This window comes from Bidens hawaiensis, unplaced genomic scaffold (assembly GCF_021521415.1).
Source record: "Bidens hawaiensis isolate Kalapana, Puna unplaced genomic scaffold, B.hawaiensis_p1.1 tig00009196_1, whole genome shotgun sequence".
NCBI lineage: Eukaryota > Viridiplantae > Streptophyta > Magnoliopsida > Asterales > Asteraceae > Bidens > Bidens hawaiensis.
The window spans coordinates 431,401-457,420 of NW_027491680.1; the positions used below are offsets into that span (position 1 = coordinate 431,401).

Genomic DNA, 26,020 nt, shown 5'->3' on the forward strand with positions numbered 1-26,020 from the left:
AATGAAAACTAGGATCTTTGTGATCTCCATATGGATCCTGATAACGTCTGGCTTTAACCTTCAGTGGCCATTCAGGCGAGTGGGTTTTCCCCGTAACTGTAGATGACTTGAAGGCGCTTAAGGGCTCCTTCGGTTGGGTTAGGCCAACTGACAGTGGCCTTTTACCGTTGAGTCATCCTGTATAGAGTATCTATTCAATTCTTTGTTTCTTGGCCTTAAAAAATAATAATCCAACCCGCGAAAGTTATGAGAAGTTGCCATATATTTCATAATCTAAGTCTAAACCCATAAAGTTCTATATATTAATGTATCAAAAGTTCAAAACTACATGCTTCACACAAGATAAAGCTATTATTCAATGGTAAAAAGTAAACATGTATAGGAATTTCAATATTTTGCAAAGCAACTTTAATATCCACAAATCATTTAAAGCATACCATATATATACAACTATAAAAGCAATCATCATTTTAAACTTATTTAAAACTCAACAAATAGTAGACTAAGAATCTCACGAAACTCCAACCTTCTAGTTTCCGTATAAAACGTCTTATACTTATTCGGCCAATAAGTTAACCAAATCCACCCTTTGACTTCCCAATCCATCGTTTGACCAATGACCCCACTTCCAAACTTCCACAACACCCGTTCACCATACTCATCACCCGCAAATATAACACCTCCTTGTCTCGTAAACGGTCGGTAAGCACTCGAATACCGGTCCCTAAACCACGCTTTCGGCTTTAACAACGAGAACTTCGAAGGCTTCGATGAGAACACCTCGCGCCCATTGACACTATCATGAAGGAACCAATTGAACTCCACGCTGTTCCCATAGACGGATTGCTCGAATTTCCATGGTTTTAGATTCGTGGTGATGGTTTCACCCGCGGACACGGATATGTGAGGGTTTGGTGCCTCGAATGCGGCTTCGATGGACTTCTCGAAGCCGATTTCACAAGTTGGGTTTTCGGATGATTTGCTTACGGAAACGCTTATGACGTTGGTTTGGATTGTGGGGGTGAGTTGTAGGGAAATGCGTGACGGGAAGTGTTTTTCGTCGGGTCCCACTCCTCGTTCGGTTATCAAAGCCTCGTTTACAAGTCGTATAACATCACACCTGGTAGATAGATAGATACTTAGATAATATTGAAATATGATGAGTATCATTACAGAACTCTTAAATTATATAAAAAATATAAAAAAATCTTAATAACTAACGTTTTTTTATAAAAAAAACTTGTATATTGAATGTAGTTATTCACTTTTTATATTTATATTTATGATTAAAACTATATAAAAAAGAAAAAACAAATAACGTGTACTTTTTATCTAATAAAAATAAAATATGTTAAGAGTTTGTTATATATAATTAAGCATAGTTTTGACCAGATGTGATGTGTATGGATGATGGATGTATAAGCAATTAAGCATATGTCATGTATGTAAGGGCATATGCATGTTCGTTATTAGGTAATGTTGTTACTTGTAAGGCCATCTTGCTTTCCTAATGAAACAGTGATTATTTATATATACAGTTCATTATGTATCAAGAGTCAAACAATTGATTGTATATATTTTTATTTTATTACTAATGCATTTCATTTGTAAGTTCATAAATATTTAAACTATGACATGATAGAACCTCATACTAAAAATGGTGACACGTAAAACTTGCCAATAATCTTCAACTATTCAATAAATGGGTTATAATAACTTAATTAATTTGTTTTAATTTAAAAAATTAGATCAATGTTCTAATAGTATAACTGTTAATCATGTTTAAGACGCTATGATTTTCAATTTATGTTTAATACGTTATGATTTTCAATATATGTTTAATACGTTATGATTTTCAAAATAATGACAATATTTGTTAACGCGTCAACTCATCCCGGCGTTTTATACTTACTTATTAACGACTTATTTGTCACGTTATTAATTAAACATGTCTGATCTTTATCTTTTTAGTACGCTTAATCATAGAGACTTAGGAAGATTACACTCCACACAAATTACTTGCCCACACGAGATGGAGTACTTGTTGGGACCTAGTACGTGTTAATCATACAATATATAATTCTAGTGTAATATGCAAGCAAAGAAATTGTGAAAGTCTTGTGGTCATGTCATCTATTCTACCCTACTTAGCTTGTTGCATTAAATAAATATTAAATGTTGATGATAATGCAAATAAAATAAAATCAAACACTTCAAAAAAAAATCATTACTCTATACTCTATAATAAAAATCGTTCATACCTCACATTATCGATGCTAACCAAAACATCAATCCACTTCTCTCGAACCATCACTTGATGATTCAACTGGATCACCCCTTCAAGTTGATGATAGTTCAAGGAAAACCCTAGCTTTTGATCTTCTTGTCCAATACCATTACACTTTTCAATCTCCATAGCAATCAACGGACAATACAATTGAATTTTCCATAACCCTAATCCCGAAATCGACGAAGAATACATCGGTGATCGTGCTTTTCGCACAAGATTCATCGTTCTTAGCTCCATAATGCAATTTGTGATTGCAAGATTCATTGATCTCATCCATAGTTCTTCTGAGTTTGATCCTATCAACCTCATCAATCTCTTAGAAGTTTCTCTTGCCCATGGACACGCGAATTGGTCTCTAAGAGTGTTTATGCAATCACACCTCATATCTTGAGGAGCTTCATATACCGATACAACGAAAGAAAGTGCAAGAAACAAGAAATTAACTATGTCTTTAAGGTCAGGAATCGAATTTGGTTCGGGGAGGTTGAAGAAAGAATTAGAGAGGTTGATAAGAGTGTAATTAAGAATATCTTTGATGATATTAGTCAACAATTTGGAAATAGCAAGTTGTTCATGAATAAAGGTGTTATTAGTATTAATGAATTTGAGTGGTTTAGAGGTCCAAAGAGAGATAGGTAGGTTATAGTTTGCAATGATAGAGAAAGAGATCAAAGAAGGGTGAATTAGGGTTTTGGAAATGGCGAGTTCAAGACAAGGTTGAGATGAAGAACAAATGCATATGGATTTTGTGTTTGTTTGCCATTGAGATTGTGGTGGTAGGCTTTGAATCCAACCCCATATATCAGGAAATGAAGAAGGGATCATGTTCACTCTTCTTGAGAGGTTTATGGAGTCAAAGGATGTAAAAGAACTCATAAGAACATATATTGCATGTACTTAATTGATCTTTAAAACATGAACTGTACTTGTATATATAGAAGATAGGATAGAGATAGATAGATAGATAGATATAATGATGTGGTGAGCTACAAATAAATACATGTATAGAGGAAGATAACATGCACAATACGTTTGTATTGTAGATTCCTTTTTTCCGTGTGTATAAAGATTGATATCATCTCACAAAATTAACCTATCATCAGAGAGATATATAATTTAAATACCAATTAATTTATGCAATTATGCTTTTAAGCAATTAATAAATCACTTCTAATCATCTATGTACTCATATATTATTTTTAATTGCCATCTACACGTGAAATTGCATTTTACAAATTTTTTGAACGGTAACTTTCATTAAACACAACACACTAGCAAAAAACTAGAGGCTCGAGAGACAATACAAAAAATTAAAAAGAGTAATTACACAAATATTTCCTTATGAAATATCTAAAGATGTAACTATTTTTAATCCAAGATCATGACATATGTCAACTTGGCTTTTATGAATATAAAAATTAACTACCGTGTAATTATAATTTAATTTGAAGAACGTATGAAATATCTAAAGACGGACCTATTCTTCAATCAAGATTTTATATAAAGTGTGGTGTTTGGTGATTTTTTTTAACTAAATTGCATATGGTATTTGGTAAGTAGATTTAACTTTTCCAAACGTCTCTTAAAGCATTTTTTACGTGTCATTTCAATCAATCAAACTACATTATTATCAGCCAAACTAAACTTTGTTAATGATCAAAATCACTTATTTTATTTCATTACCATTATTGTAAAACGTAAAATATGGGTGTTTCTTTTTGAGAAAAAGTATCATTCTTTTGTTTTGACAATTGCTTTAGAGGACTTTGCCTTTTTTTATTTTAGCAAATAAAGGTTTCGTCTTATATTTTTTTATTGTGTTAAAAGAAGAAACAATAACAAGGTGTTTGGAATTCCTTATTTTGCCTCCTTATAACTTTTCATTAAGTTATTTAGTTACACTTTTATAATTTATGAAACTTAATTTTTCTTTCACAATATAAGCAATCTCAAACACCTTTTTATTTTTCAAAAAGTTTATAAGTTATAAGTTAGTGAAAATAAGCAACCCCAAACACCCCCTAAGTAAAAAAAGAAAAAAAAATATTTTCATTATATGGTGTATGGACCAAAACGTTCTCACGGGTAAATTTGTAGGATGCGTGCTATCATATTTTAGATTTACGAAGAACTGTTCTTTTATCTTGTATTTCCAAGATATTCAACAGTCGTGTTCTGTTATGAACTCATAATAACTTCCGACCATTGTCATGTTGAGATGATTAAAGACTCCTGGCGCGTATAAATCTTTAGACGCTAGTGAATCTTAAAACACAAGCTTGAGTGAGGAGAAATGATACACACTTTAGACTGGACTTATATTTTGAATAGTTGCCTCGTCACGATGTTTGAATGTTTGATGTTTGACCTTCTGGTGCTCACAACTAGTATCAACATTTCTTTTCAAATATACAGTTGATGCAACTTAACTTACAGTTCTACTATATTCCGTTTATTCCACGAATACTTTTTAATAAATTCTTTAGAAAGGTTATATGTTACATGTCTTTCAGTTATAATCATTGAATTTTTATTAGATGGATTTTAAATGTTTGGTCAATATTTATACGTATATCAAACCATATCAAGTGTTATATGTGTACTGACATAAAGATAAAAAAATAACTATAATGTGCCTCAAACTTAAAAAGATGACAAGGGTCTACACATTCAAAAGTTGTATAAGTTAATTATAAGTTATAACAATGATATATACGGTGGGTATGTGACCAATGATAAAGATAAGGCATATAAAAATGCTTTAAGAACATGATTCTTGGCTTTAATTTCTTGCTTGTTCAATGATGAATGTGAATAAAACTAATTTCAAAGCAACCACTTAGAAACGTGCTATTAAGCAATCATAAATGACAAATAATTGGTTTGTGAAGACGACCACGAGTCTTCTAGCCTCAAGGTTTTCAACATTCACAGGCGAATATATTCCTAGGATTTTTCTTAGCACGGCTCCTATATTCGCCAACCTTATAAAGTAACATCCATATAGCCTAGAATAGAATATAATGTTGCATAATGATAGGTTTGCATAATTAAAGGTGAGTGTTTTTCTTTTGCAATGTTGGAATGCCTAACTTATTATATTATAACTTATAAGCTTATATTATGCTTGATCTATCAAACAAAACAAAGGTGAGTAATTGCAACCCATGCCACTTAACTAGGAATAACCATCCACAATAGTAAAACAAACTGATACAAGGGTTTTATTAGTATCGTGTCACTAAAGCCTTTGACATACGATCGACTAAATAAGGTCGTTCTATCGGTTTATCATCTTATTGGGTCCTGAATATCGGATAACATTATAATTAATTTAAAAACTTATAAAATTACTAAACAAAAGAATTGTCTTTAAATAAAAATACATTACTCTATTATAAATACACGAAAACAACATACACATGTATAGTGAGCTGCTAAACAAAAACTTCCGCGATACTTCCCCACTTAAAATGAAAATAAGTTGAAAAATGGCTAGCGCAAGAAACTAAATGTTGATACAAGTTTTAAATAGAAATCAAAATTACATAGAAGTCCGGTTTATTAATAAATACATGTTAGGTGTTGGGGACATAGGAAAGAGTTTAACTATAGACTTTAGAGCATCTTCAATTCAATAATGAGTTTTTGGAAGAGAGAGATGTTGAGATTGGAGAGTGAATGCGTGATGAAGTTCTTTTGAAAATATGAGTGTGTATGTGAGGAGTACGGATCGTGAATGGGCAAATGTGGCATGTCATCTATTTTTAGCATATCGTTATTGCGGATACTGCTTAGAGACGAAGCTTCCTTAGGGCCGGGGTGCCACCCTCCCCTCCGGTTTTTTTACGCGGTAGTGTAAATTGGCCGTTTTTTCATCCGAAAATTTGTATACGTAGTATAAATTTACTCGTTTTATACCGAAAATTTGAAGCCGCCCCCCTAGTTTATAATTTTTACAATACATTCTGAGTCAGCCCCCCCCCCCCTTCGACGAACTCGCCCAAGCTTCGCCACTAATACTACCACCACCTTCACGATCCTCTCACTCAGCTCTCTCTCTCTCTCTCTAATGATTTTTTAATATAACAATATACAACTGTGTATTAAGTGTTTGTAGTTCTTTTTTCTTAGGCAATTAATTTTTATGTTGTGTTATTAATGTTTTTAATTGGGGTCTTGGGGGTAGCGTGCTAGATTGCTTGTAATTTTTGATTGGGTGGTGCTTCGTAGTTTATCGGTTGTACTTTTGTTGATTCTAGCACCTTGCTTGAAGAGTTAATTAAGTTTTTTGTTAATTGTTAAAAAAAATAATGTTTTTAATGGTGGTAAGGATTTTTAAAAGTTGCTAACGTTGAGGGAAACTTGAAATTACAAAAAAGTTATACGGAGTAACTAATAAATTTACACTTATGTATTTAGATATTTAAAGTTAACTTTTTTAGACATAGAATCCAATCTTAGGTAATATAAGTCTCAAACTCGATGGTCAATGGAAAATCATATATACAATGAGTTGTGCTTTACAATTGAGCATGAGAGCATCTCTAATCCATGTAGTATTCAAAACATTCACAAACACATCATTGAATATACTCATGGTAATATCAAACCAGTCTTAAACCCACCTTTTGCCATAAGTATTCGATAATGCATCCTCGCGCCTTCTTTCATTCATGAATAAGGTCATAGTGCCTGATTGGTCATTTTTCTACCTAACGAATGTTATCGATCAATAATGGGCATTGATTAGCTTAGTGAGGCATCTCAAGATTTAGTACCATACCCCATGCATTTTAGCACTTTTAGTTTTGCTTATGAAAACCAAAACAAAAACCCGGTAGAATTATAATAGAAAAAAATTGAATACCGATTTATAAAAGTTTTTGGTGTCATGTCACAATTGTCCTTTTGTTTTATATCTCCTGAAATTACCGGACATTTTAAGGGACCATGAAAGGATACAAGAAAATGATTCACACAATCATTATAACGACACATAATTTATATCAATGGTAATCACGTGCACTAATTGACCCGCAAAACACACTTCTAAAATAATAATACCACTATTAAAAATATTTAATAATAAAATACATAATAATTAAATAGTAATTCTCAAATGATAAAAAAAGCACTGTTCTAAAATAGCTGGGACAGGGGTCAAATATGTGACTTTTATTGTGGAGGTGGTGACTAGTAAGTGTTCAATGTGGTGGTACAAAAATACTGAAATTGATTGGAATGCTATTCATCCGGTTGTTTGAAAAATACTTACTTTTATACATCTAACCATCAAGAGTTGTAGTTTCAAAATATTTTAAGTAGTTCTGATTACAACGTTAACGCCTATGACATGTTAAAATGGGTAACTACGCATTTAAGATTTCATATCTAAACTTAAAAAATACATGTTAACTTATACATGTGTATTATCCTTCACTTATGGTCCAGTGTTAGGAGGTTTGGGTTATCCAATGGAGATTCAAGTTTGATTCCTATTTGTGACACTTTGAGTGGATATTGACAATGAAAGATTTGAGTTATGCCTCGCGAAGTTGTCAGTTGGAATCCGAGTCCACCCGGGTTTTAGTCCCACCGTGGGTTAGTCACACCCGAGAAAACTACTTCATGGTTTCACGGGAGAACGCCAAAGCAAACTATGAAGCTAACATGGGCCGTTTAAGACAACACTGTCTGGCCAAAATGACTCTCTAAATTAGAGAAGTTGCCATTCTTAAAAAAAATAAAATTATACACGTGTATTAAGAAACCATTTTTTGTAATATGTATGTATATAGAGAGAGATATACTTGTATGTATTAAGCTTATTATATATTGTTGCAACTTGCAACCTATACGTTGACATGGATTTTAAATTGACAATAAGCAACAACATTTATTATTTTATTTATAAGGTGTTATTATTTAGGTAAGATGCGTCTAAAGTCTAAACTACTTAACAAGACCACATCACTTTATTTATCATCACGCATTAATTCATTGTGACATTTTACTAGTTTCAAATTTTCACCAATATAGAAACATGTAAAGAAATGAAAATTGTTGACAAAAGACGCCAAATTACTAAAACAGTCCAAAACAAAGTCCTTCCTTTTGTCATCAGGGGCAATATGGTAAATAGGTAAAGCCACCTGGGCCCACTCTCATACTGGCCAGCCAGCCACCTTGAAAACCAGCGATTGATTTCCATTCCATCACACTTCGATCACCTTACCGCCGGTGTCATCATTATTATTATTATTATTATTATTATTATTATTATTCTCCGACGTCGTTTTGGTCACGTTGCTTCTTGTACTATCATCTACAAGTTCATTTTGTTTAATATATATATATATATATATTGTGTATTTTTTTATATTTTGTTTGGAATTGTGACAGACAGGTGCTTTTTGGTTCATCGTACGGTCACTTGAACCACCAAACAAATCAAAGTTTTCTTTTGTGCAAAACTTCTCATCTTCGTTTCGGTTTTTCTGTGATTATAATTTTACACACATTTTTGCTTTTGGAAATTAACATCATATTCATAGATCAGAAAACGTTTTGAGTTGAAGGGCGAGTTGGCTCGGCTTGTTTATTATTATTATTAATTATTTATTTTTTTAATTGTTTTATATATTAAACAAAAGAGCCAAAGCTTGACTCGAGTTCGGCTGTGTAGTGTAGTGTAGTGTTAAATTAATACATATTACATTGAAGTTCAAAAGAGGTAAAACTTAAAAGCACAACTCGACAAGCCTAATCGAGTTTCTCATACAAGGCTCAAGCTAGGGCTCGATAATTAAACAAGCTTTATTTGAGGCTTTTTGGCTCTGCTTGCTTCAAACTTTTTTATCTATTCGAGCTTCAGTGGCTTTAGGCTTTGGTTTGATTTGATTACATCAGTTATGATATATTATGTTTGTTAGATCGTAGATTACCTTTAACTTTAGGTTTGATTATATTAGTTATGGTACATTATGTTTGTTATATCATAAATTATCTTCAACTCTAGGTTTGGTATATTATGTTTGCTAGATCCTAACTTATCTTTAACTTTAGGTTTGACCATAATAGTTATGGTACATTATGTTTGTTATATCATAAATTACATTCAGCTTTAGGTTTGATTGCTTGATTATATCCGTTATGGTATTTTATGTTTGTTATATCCTAATTTATCAAGGAGTTTTTAACCTCTATGTCATATTAATTTGGATTATTGTGTTGATGATCATACATTTCAGAATGGGACGGAAGCAAAAGAAAAAGGATAAACTTAAGACTGGACAACGAAAGAAACCTCGGTGATGTCCAATTATAGTGCACCTGCAAGGAACCTAAGGAAAACCGATCTTGGTGCGGTTATATTTGGAACGACACACAACACTATCAACGAATGCCTCTCTCGTCAGTTGTTTGGTTAGTTAATCGTTTCCACCATTGTTTTTTCATTCTTTATTTAATGTTTTGCTTATGAGGAAATTTGATAAGCGTATGACGTTTATATAACAGGTGTTGTTTCTTTTCAATTACAGTGACCGAAAACTTCATGGTATATTTGAGGCCACTGGTAATGGTCAACTCAACATTGATAAGTATGCGTGGGCCAATGATGGAGATGACGCCGGATACACTTGGTATCCCGCTCAGGTATCATTTCCATTGTAATGTAGTAGCTTGTCATAAAATAGTATACGATTTTAGTTTTATTTCTAACGCATACTTACATTAACATATTATTATGTGGTTTTGCATTCAAGGTGAAATTTTGTGTTAGAGAGCTATGCAATCCATTATCTGAAAAACAATTTCAGCCTATTATCGCTCCTAATTACTATGATAGCAAGCACTTCTATTTTGAGTTAGATCATGATCAAACCGAGAAGTTGATGTCATTGTTTAAATTATCACCCTTCAACTTTGGTATTTCAACAAAATGGAGCACTCTTTATGCCTTTTTGCCTGAAAATACAAGAAGACATGAATACAACGCTCGTGTACCACTAATGCAGACATTACCCGAGAACCCGAACCAGACCTCAGAGGTTTCATACGCGTCTACTTTGTGCGGGACCACCATTGCTTCTAGTTCACAACCCGCAAGAAAGTGGAGCGCTTTATTTAAAACTGAAGAAAGTTTTGAAACATTAAATGATGATCATTTTGGAGATCAAAGCCAGCCGGTTGCCACTATGACAAATGAATTTACGAGTGGTTGGAACGATGGCCCAAGTCATATGGCATACACTACCGGAGAAGAGTTGCCATTCAACCAATCATATGAAGATACAGGTGAGTTTTTGCCAGCAGACATCGTAGAGGGAAGCCATTGGGATGAATGGAATCAAACTTGGGTGTCAGACGCAAATGTTGAAGCAAGCTTTGCAGCGGATAACACGAATGTTGTGCAAGAAAAAACTTGGGAAGAAAGCCGCATTATGCATACAACACGTGAAGTTGAAAATGAGTGGACTTTAGACTCGAGTGGTCAAAATGTCACGAAGCTACCTTCATCACATCAATCGCTAGATGACGACAATGTGGATTTGTTGTCTATTGAGACGAGTGACAATGAAAGTGAGGAAAGTCACGAAGAAGACAACTTGTTAATTCCAAACACAGTTGTAGAGACTGCTGCTAATGAACAGACATTGATGACCAAGGTAACATAAAGATTTGTGTTTATAATGCTTATTGTTCCTTAATTTTTTTTAATTTTTTTTTTCTGATTGAGATTGCATGACTATAATGTGAAGTTAATACAAGAAGTTGAAGAGATGAAGGTATCGCAGCTGAAGTGTATAGTGAAAATGAACATGCTTGAGCAAGAATTGATACAATCTCTAATTCTAATATGTTCATCCTTTGCTTAATGTTTTATTTACATTATTCGTGTTTGAATAAAATGCTGCATTTGGTTGTGCTAATTTATTTCATCTTGCTTCTTAGGATGCATCAAAACAAGAAGTGTTGCAGCTTAGAAATCGTGTTAGTGGTTTGGAATCCAGATCACTAACAACTGTGGACCCTGTCGAAGTGGATGACCAACCACCAAGCGAATTTCTCGCAAAGTTCACCAAGTCTGTTCTAATTGTTGGAGGACATGACGGTTCTTCATGGCTGACCAATCTAGATTCCTATCTTCCATCAAAGGACACCATGATATCGCTTTGTCCGATGAATTTTATAAAAAGTTATGCCTCTGCAGCAATTATGAATGGTGAAGTTTACCATTTTGGCGGTGAAGGACCTAACACTGGTAATAAATAGCCTTATGTGTTCTTAAACATACTGTGAAAGTTTTATTCTTAATCTATTAATATATGTCCTTGTAACTATTTCTTTTTGTAGTTGAATCGTTCGACCCGACAAGTAACCAGTGGACCTCAAGACCATCAATGTTTTGGAAAAACATAAATGCTGCTGGGGCTTCAGTTATGAACAAACTTTTTGTTGTTGGAGGTGCTGCCGGATCTCAGTGTTCTGCAGAGGTGGAATTACTTGACATGAATGTAGGCAATTGACTCCGTCTCGTTCAATGCAAAACAAGGTACACTAATTTTCAACTTTGTTTTTTATTTTTAAATAATTAGCTAGTCTTAAATAGCTAGTCTTTTGCTGTTATGATCACCGGTTACATATGCATGTGTTTACTGTTTTGTAGAGATTAGCTGCAGCTGCGGTAGAACTTAATAATATTCTGTATGTTAGTGGTGGATATGATGGAGTAGCTTATTCAAGGTAACATATAGTTAGTGATCTAGTATTTATTATGAGATTATTTCATTTAAATTTATTTTACATTTGGTAAGTCATTAAACGGATGATAATCCTTTTTGTGACGCAGATCTGTTGAACGATTTGATCCACGTGAAGAGGTTTGGTGCACAGTTCCAAACATGAATACTCCGAAGGGCTGTCATTCGATGATTGTGCTAAACGAGAAGTTGTATGTTCATACACTTGTGTAATATTTACTTATCCAATCACTAGATTAATAGTTCTAATAGTATTATCTCAATAATAGTCTGATATTTTGAAAAGAAAAAAAAATATAGAAGATTGCATGCACTAAAAATGCACGTTTTGGCACATTCGATATGTTAACAGTATATCTGAATTATTTAAGTTTACTTGTTAGAGGCTTAAAGCTAAACGCTTGTTTAATCAACCTATTCATTAGTAGCGAGTTGTTAAATATTGCATTTATTTGGGATGATGGAAATATATTGGTAGATTAAAGTTTTTGTTCTGAATTATATTAAAAGAATGTTAATCACTTTATAGATACACTATTGGCGGGTTCAGTGGAGACGGATATCTAGCAACTGCAGAATATCTAGACACACGAATGGGCGGTTGGGTGGAAGCTTAGCCGATGAATGTGTCTAGAGGCAATTTCGGGTGCTTTGTAGCGGGAGGAAAGATTTATACACTCGGTGGACGGGCAGAAAATGATGAAGTTTTGGACATTGTATAAACACAACTCTTCTTAATTTAGCGTTTATTTATTATTATTATTATTATTATTATTATTTTTATTTTTAACTAATTCATCAAAGTTTTGGCAGGTTGAATGTTAAAAGGAGGGAAGTTGTTGGGAAGTTGCCGATGATATGAAAGCAATCGGGAAAAGGAGTCATCTCTCGGCATTTGTGATGTAGTTTGCGTTAGAGCATCCACAACGGTGCCAATGTGGCACCGTCCGGATCTAGCTGGAAACACACGGACGTTAGTTTGCCGGACTTTACCGATGTAGGTACGGTTCTTGACTGCAGTTTGGAAAGTAAGTTTGCAGAAACAAACTAGAAGTTTGTTGTGAAAGAAAGTGTAGGTTTTTAAGAAAAGTTTAGTTTCTGATGTGGCGCTGATGTGGCGGTTTGTAAAAAATTGTTGTTGTGGATGCTCTTAGGAGTACTTGACACGGGTCCCGATTCGCCTTTTGTGTTTTTTTGGTGAGCAGTGATGATGTGGGCCTGCATATACATTGATAGAAATAGTATTATCATATCCTTGATGTTAATCTGTTATGCTGATGAAACAATTGTTTTGAGAATTGACATATAACAGCATCTTAAAATTGAATGTTTTATGTGTTTATTTGGATGTGCTATTTTGTAGTCTTGATCTTGGAATGTATCTTTTTGGTTACTGCTAATTTAAAGTATAAGTAATCTAATCTATAGACAGAACAACTGTGTTTCATAGTTAGTACACATTTCAAATATTTATTGTAATGCTTTTCTTGTATCAATTTGTAGTTAATGCATCTTGGCCTAATTTTCTACTTCTTTCCATTTAACTGATTTAAGTATACTAATTAATTACTTTAAATCTTTAATTGTTATTAGATTGTCCTTTAAATGTTTAATAAATGCATATACATCTTTTAAACCATATTAAGTAATTTTAAAATCATACATTTGTTATTGATGAGCACATTTAAAGTAACCATAGATTAGTTGCATACGTGTTGGGAACTAAAACTAAAAACGACAACGATTCAAGGAGTAGGACGTGGTTAACTTCTTCCAAAACAACGATAGTAAATCCAAAATATTATACTTGGCTTTACATCCGTGTAAGTTATAACAAGAATATTATTCTGAAATTACCACTTTTGAAAGATAAAGCATAAAGAAAATGCTTTAAAAAGCATTATTCTTGGCTTTGCTTGTTCGCTCAAAATGGTGAATGCGTGTGAAACTAATATGGAAGCATCCACCTAAGATTTGTTGTACAATGATTCAGTAGGTCCCTTGCTAGATAGCCTAAGAGTGCAACACTTAAATACATTGAACTTATTAACAATGGCTTTACTTTTTAGCAATGCAAGCCATGTCATTTACCTAGGATTAACCTTAATGATATGCATGTTAGTGATGGCCTTAGAATTTTGTTCGCAGGTGTTTGCAATAATTTATTGTTATAGCTCACTGTACAATTATTTATGGTCTTTGTTTGAATCTTATAGAAAAAGGATACCCATTTCTTTATTATAGTAGTATTAAAATATCCTAAAATGAGACAGATGCCTTCAATGAGTTGATGGTTCATAACCTGTATGACTAATTTTATAATATGCAAATCACAATCCATTTCTAACAAGAAACTAAGGATAATTTATTTTATTGTCACATCAATTACTCTCTACAGATATATACCTCTAAAGCCAATAATCTCAAATGAGCATTACATTTATGAGTTCAAAATGTTAATAAGATTACTGAAATGTCTAAAGCTAAAATACAAAACAAAAAGAAGGTATTTTGTAAAATTGTTCACAAAAACTATGTCATAAGTAGAACCAAGTGTACATAAAAAGGTACAAGTATATCTAACCCATAACATTGTTCACAAAAACTAAGAGCTTTTTGCAGCATATCCAGTTGTTTCACTCGCAACCGTTTCCCACACACTCGCCATCTTCTCCGCATATCCCGCCTGTAATCACAACCACAATGTACTTAAGTTGCAGCGTTGCACCCTTAACCAGAAGATAGCAACATCCCTTTTGCTCAATTGATAAAAGAAAAACTAAATTGTATCGAGTTATTAGTGAAGACGAGAAACATGTACCTGGTTAACGACAAAGCCTTTCAACATGCTAAAAAAATCATCATGTCTTTCTTTGTCCAATCTCTCAAGCTCACTCTTATTATTCTCCTGCATAACCATTCTTTGTTATATATTTCTCAAACATGTTACATATAAACAAACACAAACACTAACAAAACATCTATAATTATTGAAATTTGATGGCTATAGAAACTAATCGTGTTACCTTAATGCGTTCATATTCTCTAACCGCACAGTTTTTAGCTTCTTCAGTAACTCTCATTGTTTCTTTCAACTCCTCAATTTTCCTTACTCTAGATCTGTCACCACCAAATATCTTCGATGCAGTTGCTTCTAGCTTCTCAATCCTAGAATTCAAATTTGCCAGCTCAGATAGAAGAGTCTGTACAGTCAACAAAGCATTTGACCGATCTGCGTAAGCGTTATTCATAGCTAATATCACTCCTAGATACTCATGTAGCTTATCCTGCAGTAATACAACAACTCAAGCTTTCAACTTAACTGAATCTAAAGTTCTAACACTATCTTCTACAAAGTGTCAAGAAGATACCAGATGTCTGACGGTTTGTGCATTCAACTCACGAAACAATCTGCTCGCTTTAACAGCGGAAGTAGCCACATTTTTCATATCTGCAGCTCTCACTTTCTGAGAGTTATAAACAGCTTCCTCTGTTTCAAATTTAGTAAGTTTTACAAATGTCAATCCCAATTGCCCCAAGGTCTCACCCATATCTTGTAGGGCTTTAACAAACGCTTCTGCCTGCAAATTCAACATTACATTTTACTACTTGTCATTAAACATTCTATAACTTATAAGCATCAAAACTAGAGTAATTATAATTGCTCCACTTCATATTTGCGGTGTAACTACTCTAGTTCAAAACTATAGAGTAACAATAATACTCTTGTTATATGTACGCGTATTAAACATATTGTAAGCAATGAACATATAGAACTACAATAACAAACAATATACCTGCTGTGATACATTAGTTAATTCCAGCTCAAAATCCTGCATCTTCTTCCGCTTCTCCAAAAACTCCTTATCCTCTTCCACAACCGGCGGCTTCGTTCCACCCCAATCATTAACAACCGACTGCCTCAACTCCTTAAACATCCTCAACAAATCCCTCCCACCTTTCGCCGGCTGTGCCACATCACTCGGATCCACAACCGCACTCACAACCGACTCCCCAAACAACTGCTTCGGCAGCCTCGCCGCGCCATCAAGCATCCTCGACGCCACATCCGTCGTCCTCATCAATGGCAGCTTCCCCTGCACCTGCAAAAACAACCTCAACTCCTCACTCTTCCTTATCACCGGGTGCGCCGCAAGCTTCCGTAAATACTTCTCCAACGCCACTCGCCTCTGCTCCACAAACTCCTGCTTCTGCATCACCTGACTCTCCACCACACTCTTATCGGGCCGCAACGGGATAAAATAACCTCGGTGTGAGTCCGCTAACCGGTCCGATAACGTCACGACGTCTCGAAACCGTCTCCGAACCGTAAACTCGGTTCTGCTATATTCAACTATATTCGTCCATGTAGTAATCAAATACGTCACAAACGAGTTACCACCAGGCACAAGCGAGTTCACCGGATCCTGTTCCTTCACTGGATCCGTGACGGAGATTTTTAGGTAATCGGATGACGTGGCACCGGAAACGGCACCGGCGCCGTTAGTTTGTTTTCTGTCAAACGATCCGAACACCGCATCGGCGTACGACGGCGGTTCGAGAACCGAATTGAACGAGTTAGGGTTTTGGTGAGATGATAATGACGTCAGCAACGGATTGTTACTGTTACTGTTATTATTATTAACGTCGTCGTCGTCAGTTGTAGGTATTTCGGCAAACGATAAGGAGGAAGACGAGAGAGGATGATTAACGGCACCGTTGACGAAGCCGTTAGATCTGGATGACGGAGAGCTGTTATTGTTATCAACGTCATCGTTAAGAGCGAGAGAGTGTAAGTCGGTATCTTCAAAGGTTTGATTCTCGAATTCCATCATTGATTGATTTATTATTATGATATGAAATTGAAATTGATCTGAATATCTGAAGTGGTTCTGAAGTCTGATTGATACGGTTGAGTCTGACGGCCAATTTCCACGGCGGAGATCAACGGTGGTGATGGTTCCGGAGTTTACTCACACGGTGCAGTTTAGTTTAGATGAGATTTTTTCACAATTTGTTTCTTCTATTTAATTAATATTAAAAAAATATCCTCATGGCCCCGTGCTAGAGGGTTTGGGTTTCGGAGACTCAAGTTCGATCTTGCTTTACTTTTAATAGATATAGACAATGAAATATTTGAATTTGTTTTACGAGGTTGTTAGTTTGAATCATGAGCACAATTTGGTTTTAGCCTCACCGTGTGATACGTCAGAGAGTTTTGCTCTTATGGCGACATAATAACTGTCAAGTGGCAGCTGGCAGTATGGTTTTTCGGAGGAACGAGCGTGAACCTGATTAAAACAACATAGTTTGACCGGAGTGAAACAACGAGACTTTTCAAATTGAAGAGTACGATGGTTTAACACGTAAGAAGGTTATCGTTCTAACAAAAATTAAATTTTTGGTTAAAGGTGCATGTGTGGCCAAGTGGATTAATCAAGGTGGGACCGCTTATCCTACATTTTACACGTGACAACTAAAATGCACCTTGCTAAAGCATACAAATACAAAAGGAGTAAATACAAAATTAATATAGGATATTCATAATTTTCTATTCTTTGTGCATTTCGAAGTTCCAAATCTCAAAAATGTAATATTTTTAACGGATAATAATTACTTTTAAATCCATCTAATCTATCTATAGAGGTTTCAGGCATTGGTCTTTAATGAAGAGAATATCTATTACACGACCGGATACTATCAAGTATTGGGCAAAATGTCCTTTGGTCGTAAAAAACGTGATTATAATCGTAACTCTCAAAGTGATGTTAAGTCGAGTTGTTTAGAAGATATGTTCAATGAGGTTGAACCAGGTATTAAATTTCATTTAATGTTGTTTCTTTATATTTAACTTTGGCTACTGACTTCGTATTAATTATCATTGATTTCGAAAAAAGTATGAAGTTAAATACTTGAGATTTGTTTTAAATCTCTAAGCACACTACTTGTAGACATGTACAAAACGTTTTATATCATAAACCAATTTAGGTTAAAAACCGGTCCGAGTTGATCATGGCATGGTCCAAACCGGTTTGGAAGAAACCGAACCGCGTTTGAGGGAACGGATTGTAAACCGGTATACGAAACGGTGGTTCGGCCTAACCGGTCCGATAAAAATCGGTTTTTTGGTGTAGCAGTTGGTTATAAACCGGGTTGACGAGCCTAAACCGTTTTTTTAACACCTCTATCTAGTTGTTTGGACTTTGAAGAACTGAACTTTTAGACCCAAACTAATTACAACAGAAAATGAATCAAAGGGAGAAATGGGCCGGCCCTTTATATCAGGACTCATGAGCAGCAGGCCTCTTAATATCTTCAACTTCAGCCTAATAGTTAAGTTTTAAACCCAAACGGCTGGACCTAGGCCCTTTAATGTCCAGCCCAAGTAATAAACTGAACTACTGGATGTCCTCAATCTAGCAATGTCCAACCCAACTAGGCAACTAATGGATCACAAATCTACGATGTAAGATATAGGGATAGCCGTATATGTTCATGTCCATTTTTATTTCTTATTGTCCTTATTTTTTTTTTATTTTTTTTAACTATACAGTAATTTAGTAATTAACATTCAGCTACTACAAAGCAATTACAATAAAGTGGTAGGCAAACGGGCAACAAGCTGCGCCGCAACCCCCTTTTGAATAGCAAAGTCAATACTACTAAAAACGAAGCTTTGGGACCTAGGAACTGAAGAGGTTCCGCGTACGACATGCTGAACCCTACTAAAAAATTTCACAGCCTCTGGGGGCAGATAACCAAATATATCAAAAGCAAATGGGAGAAAGACATATTGATTCTCTAAACAAGTTTTCTCGTGTTTAACAACTTTGCCTGATTCAGTCTTCAACGCAGCCTAACCCACAACAAACCCACGGTCCCTGAGCCCAGCAAGAGAAGGTAAGTAATTACAACATGACTTATGAGCAAGACAGCTTAGTTACATCAAAGCCCAACAAAAATGAAAAATCCTAAAATGTTTCTATGGTTTTCATCTTCTTAGATTATGAAAGCTTTGCAACAAATTAAGATGTGACTAAATAGAACAATCCTAAAAAGACTTATAAAACACTTTATGTGGTTTTATACTATTCTCTCTTGACTAATCTGTTAAACTTTATATTGGTGTGGCCAAGTCTAGATCATTTCAGTTAATAAATCTAATCAAGTTTTAGGTTAAGTAAATTGCAACAAACATGTTAATTTCTACAGGAGGGGTAAATAATAAATTCGAGATTGTAACAAAACTTTTTTGATATACGGTATATTATCAAAGTTGGTCCAGAGCACGAGTACCCATCCGCGCAGGACCATCTTCCTCCCGCGGATTCAGGAGCGACTGAAGATCGTTACCCTCTGAAATCAACAAGAAAGTTAGAAAAAATCGTAGTCAGCAAAAAAGAAACAAGACATACCATAAGGGGTAGAGTTCGAACCATATTCAAGGACGATCGGAACCTTATCCGCATTCGCCGCCTTCCACACCCGGCTCATCCCCAGCATCACCATCGCCGACTCCGGAAAACGGAAAACCGGGGACTGGACCCGGGATATCTTCGAAAACCATTCCGCCTCCTCGTAGTTAAGGGCGGGAAGGTTCGGAAGCGCCTGGCCATTCTTAAACTTCATGGCGATGGGGACGGCGCGAGCGGATATGAAGAAGAACTCTCTTCTCCATGAGCGAAGACTCCGCTCGGTGGTACAAATCTTTAAACCCTTTATACGGGTTGTAAGAGTGTACCACCCCTGGATGCACCTCCAAGTGTAGAAGGTCATCAGACGGTCAACAAAGGGCTCAAGGCCCAGTATCCGGCACACCCACTCAAAGTGCCGGACCTTGGCAATGGCCATGGGGTGCACCTCTGTCAGGTGCACACCGTGCCTCTCTAGGACACGGTACACAAACTTTGTCAACGGAAACCTAAGGTTCCCGTAGACAAAGAATGCAGCATAAACCCCGATCTTGCCACTAGGGGCATCGTACACAGTATGGTGGGGTTCAGGAAACTCAGGCTCGAGAGACTCGAGCATGAACTTCCTGACGATATACTGGTACAGATCGACAGGAAGAGAGCACTGGCATTCGCCAGCAGTCTTCTGGTCATCAGCATCATGAGAAGACATGGTGAAAGAAAGATGAAAAGAGATTTCAGGGTAAAGCTTTACTGAACAGAAAAATTCGCCGGAAATTACTTGAAAAGAAGAGATGAAAGTGGAAAGTGTGAATTGCAAATAACCCTCTCCCCCTTTATATAGTAATCGCAATTAATGCGGTGAATTTAATGCGGAGGAGAGAGAAATCAAATGGGCAATGAAACTATGACACGTGGCAAAAAGCAAGCTGGCAACAGCTGTTGAAAGGACGTGTGCCAGTAATTTCGCGGCCACGTGCCCGAAAAATCGCTCCCACGCGCCTGAAAAAGCGACTGGAATGACCATGTTCTGTCACGTCACCATAACTTCCTGCACGTCCTGACACAGTCAGAAGAAACCGTCGCACGACGTTTCAGAGGTTTATCTTTTCACCAACTCTTCGAATTTCAAAATTCAAACTTCGGAAGTATTAAAAAGTAAGCGGGAAAATACCCCTTACCCCTTGGCAAACAAGTAACCGTTAGACGGATGCGGGTACAGTGTAAAGGCAAAACCCTTCACATACCTAGCACCCGCAGGGAATTGAAGCCAAGTAAACCTTGGCGAACAAGTAACCGTTAGACGAATGCGGGTACAGTGTAAAGGCAAAATCCTTCACATACCTAGCACCCGCAGGGAATTGAAGCCAAGTAAACCTTGGCGAACAAGTAACCGTTAGACGGATGCGGGTACAGTGTAAAGGCAAAACTCTTCACATACCTAGCACCCGCAGGGAATTGAAGCCAAATATTCCTCGGCAACCAAGTAACTATAAGACAGATGCGGGTACAGTGTAAAGGCAAAACCCTTCACATACCTAGCACCTGCAGGGAATTGACGCTAGGAATACCTTGGAAGTAAAGTAACCGTAAGACGAGCGCTGGTACAGTGTTAAGGCAAAACCCTTCACATACCTAGCGCTCCGCTGGGAATTGAAACCAGGAAGGATCTTCTGGGCAATGCTTGCGGAAACGGAAATAACATCCCCGCATAGCGGGAACGTTGAGAACTACTTTGTTTGAAGTTCCAGGATGGAATTGGTGGTTTTAACATAATTGATCACTATGTTCAAAACTACCAAAACCTCATGGAGAATCCACACAACTGGGACTCAATGCTCCTGACTTGCGAGGAGGTTACAGACCTACCCGCATCATACCCAAAGACCAAGCAGGAAACTCGGGCATTTCTGCAAGTGACAAGGACTTCCCATGGAAAACCTTACAAAACCCTTTTCAAAACCCTTTGCTTAAGTCCAAAAGTTCACCTCACTTTATTAAACACGCATGAGAAGAACATTGGACTGGGGGGACTTGAAGAGGTAGGTCCCAGCAGAGCCCAGTTGGACCCGCAAGACTCACCTTAAACAGGGACGTCTGCGCAGAGACCAACTGGATCCGCAGGACCAACCATGCTCAGAGACGTGACGTCCTTACGCGCAGTATGCAAGCTGGTCCCGCAGGAAATGCCTCCCATGGTGGACTCCGCCTGTTCCCGCAGCCTCGGATACAAGCCATGAGGGAAGGCCACCCGCGCAGCATGGCTACACGCACTAGGTACTTAGCTCTCGTTCAGTGTCACCTGAAGGAATGAGCAAAGCCGGGAGCAATCCCGCACAGAGGCGGGAGGGGGAATACTCCCGCCCAAATAAGCCAGTCTATACTGAAGGACCTTTTACTGTACCTGACGAGGTATGGGCGAAAGATCTGATCAGGGATACGACAGCTCACTGATACAGTATGGCGAGCAGCATGCTCCTGTACTGTATCACTATTAAGCCGCTGCCTACTCACCAACTACTGTCATACCACGTGCGTAGCCGGCAGTTGGTGGAAAGGGAATAGTATACAGCAGGCCTGGTCGCTATCAGCCGCTGCCTACCCACCAACTACCAGCAAGGCACGTGCGTAGACTACTGTTGATGAACAGGAACACTGTTGCAGCCGGCCATACCTCCTTGGAAACCTACCTTCGGCTATAAATACCCCAAATGGTATGATCATCTGGACACATCATATCTTACTACATTATCATCATATTATACCTGATATCTGCTCTAGCAATCTCTTAATATACTTTTATATTTAAAGAGCAATCTAGTCTGATTCTCACGCCGGAGGGTGGTCACAAGGAGGAACCCCCCCCTTCTTAGTGACGAGCTCACGGTGTCTGTTTTGCAGGTTATCAGAAGAACCATCTTCCAAGGGTCTAACCCCTCGTGGGAAACATCTCTCCAACCCCCAGGTTGCCAGTAACCTGCCCGGGGTCCGGTTAGTGTTTCTTCAGTAAATTGCAACAAACATGTTAATTTCTACAGGAGGGGTAAATAATAAATTCGAGATTGTAACAAAACTTTTTTGATATACGGTATATTATCAAAGATAAAAATTATAAAAGTTGGTTCTGGTAACGGTTCAGTCCGTTTCGTTTATTTCGGTTAACTATACACATAAAACAATAACCGAACAACCAAATCAAATATCACAATTAGCATTAACTTAATCACAAAGTTACATACTTTAAAAAAATCATAAAAGTAACAAAAGAAAAGGAAAACTAGTGGATAGCTATTTGAACAAAAAAAGAATTAAAGAAGGATAAAAAAACTCAAATTAAGACATTTAAATCACACATAGTAAAAAAAATTGTGATATCTAAAAGCTAAACATACACAGATTGTGTATGAAGTAAGTTTTCTCTGTCTTTTATATGTTGGCGACTAATCAAAGTTTGTTGGGAACGATTCACTAGGACTAGGTCACTCTTGTGCTCCCTACCATACATACAAATCAACTTTATTTTTTAACCTCACAAGATCTCCTAAATACCATTCTATATAACAAACTTTGTGTTGTCTAGATATTTAAGTTTGTTGATAGCAATCAAACCAAGCAAATGAAAGAACAAGAACCCACTTCTTGGGTCGTGAGTTGTAGACACTTTTAACTCAACTTTAAATTTACAGATGAAAACCGAGAACTAAAGAAGTTGTGGGCGTTACGTAAATGATAATACGAAAGTTAATATAGTGGGACGTTGACTTGTCGTATTAAGACAACTTTTATTACTAAAGATGATTACACTAAAATGCCTTTTCTTTTTCAAACCAGTTTTTTTGTATTTTGATATGAATTATAAACTAGCTTTGTTTAGATGCTACGCAATTGAAATTGTCAATTAAAAGACACTTTACATTGATTTCATGTCACTATGTTTTACTTTCCTCATGTCAATGCCTTTCATCTCTAGTAGCCCAACAAATACTTTGAAAACTGTTTTCATGACAATGCTTTTCATTTGTGGTTGTTTACTTGTTTTACATTATTAAATTTTTAATATTCTGGACTTGCTTTTTATTAAAAATAAAGGTTGTTAGACTTTTCATGTCTTCCAGATTTTATTTTCCATTGGATGTATGGTAGAGATACTAGATTATTAGAAATGCAATAATAACAATCTTAAAATTGTGTGCTTTTTTTATATCTTCAAGTGTTTATGAAACCTTAAATTTTAATGAAGTGAAAACATGACATTTTAGAGTGAATACGCAAGTAAATTTATAAATAAAATACGAGTCCTTCTACGATATATATGTAAATGTAATTATAGAGCTGCCCGTTAAATTAAAAGTTTTAATTTCTATCACTTACGTTTAAGTTTACACAATTAACTATTTTTCACCATTAATCACTTGTATTACATACTAGTCCGCTAACAATATTCACTTTGATGCGTGGTTTAGTAATCTTAAAATATTCGCACGTCTTCTCACAGTTATATTGATTATTGTCGCAATAGTAAGCGTTTGATTTGTCTAGCATATGTCTCATGTTTTAATGATTTAATCCGACTTCCATTGGTTTTCTATCTTTAACCCACTTGAAGCTCATATGCTTAACACAAACTGCGTTTTACATTATCTTATCCCAAGAAGGGTATTGACTCATTGACGTTGTCTTATAAATTTTCCTGATACAAATTCTCATGGTTAACAGAAGAAACAACATTTTAGAAACGAATTTAAAAATGCATCCTATGCACAAACCAAATAAAAAACTATTTCTCCAATTATTTGCTTATGTTATAGACAAAAAAAAATACTAGGAAGAGATGGCCGACCTACCAAATCATAATGAAACTATCACTTTCACTTGGAGCATCACTAACCAACTATTTGTTGTTCAACACCTAACTAATCGTGACTTTTGCCACATCATGGCCTTTTTTATATCACGAATAATATTACTTTTTATGCATTTTTCTCGTTTGTAAAATTGTAATAAAATGATTTTGATGGACACCATCGATATTTTTTATTTAGGTGTTATAACTTGTATAAAAGCGTACCTTTCGTAGCGTGGATGAAAATTAGTGTTTACGCAAATATAGTTTTGTCAAATGATTAAGCTAAAAGCAATGGTTATAATAGTCACTTTGTTTTATTAATTTTGTCAAATGATTAAGCTAAAAGCAATGGTTATAATAGTCACTTTGTTTTATTAAGTTAATGGACGCTAATGGACATATCCGCACGAGAAAAAAAAACATTGGTAACGAGTTGTTTGTTGTTTCATTGTTTCAATACGGGAAATTTGGTTATCTTGGAAAACACTTTCAACTGGTTCCTTTTATGAGGCATTTGAATTGGGGTCCAAGAGAGTGTGCAGCTAGGGTTGTAAATGGACTGAACTGAACCGGATGATGACCTTGTTCGTTAAGCTTTTGTCGTACAAACGGACGGTTCACGAACACTCTACCGAGTGAAAATTCGTCTATGTCTGTCCATTAAGAAATTGACTTTGTCTGTGTCCGTTTGTCTACGTTCATCAATATTGTAAACAGACGCTAACGTGTGATATTGGACAAAAGAACCCTAACGGACTCTAATGGACACATAGACACTAATGGGCATACGAACACTAACCGACACTAATGAACACTAACGGACAAACATATATAAACGACTATAATGAAAAAACGAACATAAACAATTACATATTAATTTCAAAAAGTATAATTATTACCGGACGTTCATGAACACGGTTTGTGTTCGTGTTCGTCCGTTAAGCTTACCGAACGAAAGTTTTATGTTCATGTCCGTTTCAACTATTAAACGGACGAACAAAAACGAACTTATCACCGAACGGACGTACCGAAGTCTGGTTCGTTTGAAGCCCTATGTGTAGCAGATAATTTGGCATAGTACCACTGAAGGACAATAGTTATAGTATTGTCGTTTCTATGTATGCTGATGTTGGGTATGGACAATAGGAAGGGGCCCTGGTTGATTGCAACCAACAATATTGTGTCTTTTTACAAGCCGCTAAATCTATTTTCAAGAGCCTTTTTTTGTAGCAATTTTTATAACTAAAATGATATGTAATAACCATCATACTTTATTTGAGTTTAGGAACGACTTTAACAATCAATATCTGTAGAAACATGAAATGAATCTGACCTGATCCGTGACGATGTTCCCCGGTCTTCGAGATGAACGAACCACGACTCGATCTTCTTCTCCGGTAGCTTAAGATCTGCAATGGTTTTTGGGGGTGTGGAGGTGACTGCTAAGAAATCTCAAGGATCTCTTGTTTACAGACACAAAAATGGTTATGGTGGTGGCTCTTATTGAGAATAACCAACCATTAATAAGGAGGTGGAGACCTCCTTATATAGGGAGCCTCATGGCCACCATCATGGTACCCTAATGGGCCTAGCCCAGTTAGGGTTACCTCCACAAAACCACCCCAGCCCAATAATATATTGTATTAGCCCATATAATAAAACAAGCCAAACATAATAAATTAAGGTCGTATGCCGGGTTTAGTAC

The 26,020-nt window shown here is 36.0% G+C and overlaps 3 protein-coding genes across 3 annotated transcripts; 1 reads left to right on the plus strand and 2 right to left on the minus strand.

Moving 5' to 3' along the window:
- Positions 1-420: 420 nt before the first annotated feature.
- LOC143531636 (uncharacterized) lies at positions 421-3,115 on the minus strand. Its single transcript, XM_077026890.1, has 2 exons — positions 2,262-3,115; positions 421-1,120 (listed from the first exon to the last, which is right to left on the minus strand). The coding sequence occupies exons 1-2, from the start codon at positions 3,113-3,115 to the stop codon at positions 481-483; spliced, it is 1,494 nt and encodes a 497-aa protein (XP_076883005.1). The 3' UTR covers positions 421-480.
- Positions 3,116-9,695: 6,580 nt separating this feature from the next.
- On the plus strand, positions 9,696-12,674 carry LOC143531637 (uncharacterized). The gene is made up of 9 exons (XM_077026891.1): positions 9,696-9,718; positions 9,835-9,949; positions 10,060-10,962; positions 11,056-11,082; positions 11,249-11,558; positions 11,651-11,811; positions 11,964-12,040; positions 12,147-12,248; positions 12,587-12,674. Exons 1-9 carry the CDS (start codon positions 9,696-9,698, stop codon positions 12,672-12,674), a joined length of 1,806 nt encoding a protein of 601 aa, XP_076883006.1.
- Positions 12,675-14,475: 1,801 nt separating this feature from the next.
- On the minus strand, positions 14,476-17,028 carry LOC143531665 (sorting nexin 2B-like). Its single transcript, XM_077026911.1, has 5 exons — positions 15,855-17,028; positions 15,429-15,638; positions 15,084-15,344; positions 14,879-14,965; positions 14,476-14,743 (listed from the first exon to the last, which is right to left on the minus strand). The coding sequence occupies exons 1-5, from the start codon at positions 16,890-16,892 to the stop codon at positions 14,663-14,665; spliced, it is 1,677 nt and encodes a 558-aa protein (XP_076883026.1). The 5' UTR covers positions 16,893-17,028; the 3' UTR covers positions 14,476-14,662.
- Between the last annotated feature and the right edge of the window lie 8,992 nt (positions 17,029-26,020).

Coding starts and splice junctions, on each gene's coding strand:
- LOC143531637 (XM_077026891.1), top strand. CDS start 9,696: ATGCCTCTCTCGTCAGTTGTTTG. Junction 12,041..12,146: donor GATGGAGTAGCTTATTCAAG/GTAACATATAGT, acceptor TTTGTGACGCAG/ATCTGTTGAACGATTTGATC. Junction 12,249..12,586: donor ATTGTGCTAAACGAGAAGTT/GTATGTTCATAC, acceptor ATCACTTTATAG/ATACACTATTGGCGGGTTCA.
- LOC143531665 (XM_077026911.1), bottom strand. CDS start 16,892: ATGATGGAATTCGAGAATCAAACCTTTGAAGATACCGACTTACACTCT. Junction 15,345..15,428: donor CACAAACCGTCAGACATCTG/GTATCTTCTTGA, acceptor GTATTACTGCAG/GATAAGCTACATGAGTATCT. Junction 14,966..15,083: donor GAGAATATGAACGCATTAAG/GTAACACGATTA, acceptor ATGGTTATGCAG/GAGAATAATAAGAGTGAGCT.
- LOC143531636 (XM_077026890.1), bottom strand. CDS start 3,115: ATGATCCCTTCTTCATTTCCTGATATATGGGGTTGGATTCAAAGCCTA. Junction 1,121..2,261: donor GTTAGCATCGATAATGTGAG/GTATGAACGATT, acceptor TCTATCTACCAG/GTGTGATGTTATACGACTTG.